This window comes from Anneissia japonica, unplaced genomic scaffold (genome assembly GCF_011630105.1).
Source record: "Anneissia japonica isolate Jap-2015-1 unplaced genomic scaffold, ASM1163010v1 scaffold61286_len3843_cov183, whole genome shotgun sequence".
Classification (NCBI taxonomy): domain Eukaryota; kingdom Metazoa; phylum Echinodermata; class Crinoidea; order Comatulida; family Comatulidae; genus Anneissia; species Anneissia japonica.
In genome coordinates, this window is record NW_022753181.1 from 1 (window position 1) to 3,843 (window position 3,843).

Below are 3,843 nucleotides of genomic sequence, written 5' to 3' on the forward strand. Positions count from 1 at the left end.
CAATCCCCTACTCTTTTCCGAAGAGTGTACTGTGTTCTTTAACGTGCACATGGGCCATAAATGCATACGGGACCAACGGCTTAAACGTCTCATCCGAAAGACGGTGCGCTATGTAACTTGTATTTCAGCCCTCTAGCTGAAACACAAGGAGAAACAGCGATGGGAATTGAACCGGGGACCTGGAGATCTCCACGGTTCAGCGCACACACAGTGGCTACCACCAGATTAGCCGACTGAGCTAAGATGCGGTGTGGTGCATTATAAACTGACAGCATTATGCAGCTGCTACTGTCGAAGAAAACTATTTCTCAACAACTACTGTACTGCGTTGATAAACACAACACGACATTATATCTTCCAACTTCGGAAATGCCACTCCAGTAATGGCGGTGACAAAAGAGCGCGCCATTCAAAAAGGTCTCTTGGATTCGTCTATACAGATCAGATTAACTAAGCCAAGTCCATAGCATAGGTTTTAGAAATCCACGATGCAACAAACTTACTAATTTTTTTGTCATAGAATTATAGCTGGAATTCTCCCTTTGCTTTTTCGTAATGGACTTATTTATTATTAAGAAATATGTTTTAGTTTTTTTTGCAGGACTATTTGTTTTGGTGATTAACGCTTGTGGATTCCAAACATTAATTGGACAAGAACTCTGTTCTTTATTGTATACCCCCTCCCCACTCATCAGCAATCCGTATATTCTCCTTGTTTCAAAGTATTTTCTTTTTACTTTCATTTTTTAATGTCTATGTATTCTATTGAGGTAATAAATATAATAATTTTATTTACGGACATCTTCATGAAGGGTAAGCTCCGATTCTGTGCAAGCCTAAATACCACAAAAGCCCTTAAGTCATAAAGCATAATTTTTTACTTAGTTTCTGCATGATAGGTAGGTTTCTGCACTGATATTTCAAGATAATGATCAAAATACATGCTAAGCAAGTATTGGAATTTTAGTTTAAATAAATCCAATTAAGTTCCAGCTTGAATTTTTATTGAACTTTCTTCTTCATATACTTCATATTATGTACTTTTTATTTTTCTAATTGATAGTGTTTTGTGAAGTGAAGGGCACTTTTTAGTTACTATTGCTGTTAGCATTGGAGATCAGATTATATTTAAAAATTCCCTGACAAATTCTACTCCATCCACCATTATTTTGCAATCTAATGTGGCAAATCATAGAAAAATGAATAATAACTCTAATAAAACTATCAACTAGAATTTAATATATGCAAATGACTAAAAACTCATATTGACTACCCACATTTTTTAAATTCTATAATTTCTATGCTCAAGTTAATAATTTGTATTTACTGCAAAATGAGCAAGTTAATTTAAAAATAATTTTTTATGATTTTCTTTTGTCATTTTTAGGGGACAATACATCTTAAATTTTGAAATGTGTTGAGTTATTACTCAGTTTTTTGTAACTAATTAAAGATTATTTAAATAATAATACTTATGGTTTTCTCTGTTATTCAGAAATAAGTGCATTCCAAAAGATGGTTTACTGTTATGGCCTAGATGGCCAACAAGTTTCCCAAACCGTGTATCTAGTCCTGTTTTTCAAGATTTACTTTTCACAAGCCCAACATCAAACATATATAGTCACACAAGTCACACACACTACTATATGCCAGAGAGTGGCTGGCACAAGAAGATAAGACTAAGCAAGGCACATAGATCCCCTACCAGGCTAAGCCACTCTGGCAAGAAGTCACCTGGATCTCCAAGAAAAGTAAGTAAATTATTTTGTTTATGTCAATTCCAATTAGCAGTTTAGCTAGCAATTAATCAACAACTTAAAAGATTAGTCTTAACAGTTAAGTATTGTTAGATATATCACTTAAAATTATAATTTTTATTGGCTCAAGTATCGATCAATGAAGTAATAAAAGGAAGCCCGGATTAGACCATAAATAAACATTTATAAAACTTTTAACAACTCATTTTGTCTCTATTGTATAGTAATTATTATCAGATGAATAAACATGTTTACTTTGGCTCCAACTTTTATGTAAATATGATGAAAATAATTTATTGATCTTTACCTATTATATGTTCTTGTATGCTATGAGGATAGTTCCCTACAATCTTAATGCCACCTGTGAAATTGATAGCTGTGCTCTAGGTTTTTAAGGCTGTTAGTGTTAAGAAATAACAACAAGTGTATTAATAAAAACAAGTGTATTTTGTTGTCAATGATCACCAGATGTTCTGAAGGTGGAACAGTTATTGCTAATAATTCAGTTCATTCATTTCACTACTGTTTTTGCAGCGGTCAAGTGGAGACTCCATCCACTCCAACTTCACATCTCTCGGAAGCTTTTCCAGTCCTGGTGCTAGTAGAAGGATTCCCATCACCTATACATGTCAGCCCACCGTAACACCGGCCTGCCTTCAATGCATTATGCCTAAGGTACTCCAGCATACCCATAGCTTTTATTTATAATGCATAGTTGTAAAATTTATTCTTACAACTATGAGAATAAAACAGGCCTAAGTGGACATCCTGGCCATAGCATTTGAATGTTAGCTGGTACCGGTTTACTCGGGAGCTCAGACACGAAGTTGATACTTCGGGGAGATGGAAGTTACTGTATGAGCTGGTCCACACCTCAAGCACTTCGAGAATTCGGTAGAAAGCGCTAAATATACCTAACTACATCACTACATTTTATTAGATTTTTGGGGTATGGCCAGCTAACTTCAAGGTGGCTATAGTAGTAGAAACATGTAAACATGTTTGAGGGAGAAAGGTTAGACCTTTGCTTGTTTGTTGGAGTGTGAGTGACAGTGCTGAGATCTGGAAGACTCCTATAGCTCATAGCGGAGGCAGCATAGGGTGTACTAATGACCATTGTCTACAAGGATACTGTATGAAGACATTTTTATTTCTTTGTGAAAGCTGTTATAAGAAAAAGAATATTTATTCAGAATGTTTATAACTCTCAGAAACCTTTCATCAACTACTACTACTTAATGGTATTACAGTTTGATGATGACATCATCTGTATCATTCATTTGAATGTAATGTAATGTCCAGGTATTTTGTACCATACCTTTTCTGGTTTATACAAAGCGCTAATTCCGAAAAAAAAAAGGAATTAAAGTGAATGTTTGAATATGACCAGTAAATGCCAATTCAGGTAGTGTTGTATGACACAGCCCGACATGATTTATGGGGGTAGTCTTGAGGTCGTTGTGAGAATATAAAACATGTTTAATATTCTATGGCGCAACTTTCCCTGATGCAAACCTCAGACCCGACATGCGACACTGTCTGAGTTGGCCTTAAAACAAAGAAAATGTCAGGTCTGTCCTTTCAACAAAATGAATTACAATTTTAGTTAGATTTTATTGAGATAATCACCAAAATTGGTCAGAAATTTTGATGTATTTGAACAATTCAATACATGCAGTATACATTTTGAGACATCTTGCATTATAATAATTGGATGTTGCTGCATTTAATAAGTTTAACATCTGATTTTCATTTTAGGTACTCGCACCTGCAAAAGGTTTCTTTTGTAGTGATCGAAGTGCTGCCTATGACGACCTGGGAGCTAAGCTAGGAGGAAACCCGTTGACTAGACTCTGCCTAGAGTATGGCTCAGTTGAGCTAGCCATGCAAGTTATGTCTAGACCATTCTTTCCTCCCCTTGAAGGAGGCCTAGGTGCAATTAAGCCCACAAATGGATGGTCACATATTCAAATACCAGGTACAGTACATCTACGAATCTGTGTCAATGATACAAAGATAATTTTATTAGTGAATTCACTTTTTAAATTGTAAGCAAGAACCTCTGATTAAAGATGTATTGTCTGTC

At 35.3% G+C, this 3,843-nt stretch overlaps 1 protein-coding gene across 1 annotated transcript; it reads left to right on the forward strand.

Moving 5' to 3' along the window:
• Positions 1-1,495: 1,495 nt before the first annotated feature.
• On the forward strand, positions 1,496-3,735 carry LOC117122733 (chromatin-remodeling ATPase INO80-like; the record flags this gene model as incomplete). The annotated part of the gene is given in 3 exon segments (XM_033268429.1): positions 1,496-1,751; positions 2,292-2,432; positions 3,516-3,735. Coding segments are annotated over 3 exon segments (617 nt in total), but the record flags the coding sequence as incomplete, so codon positions are not given.
• Between the last annotated feature and the right edge of the window lie 108 nt (positions 3,736-3,843).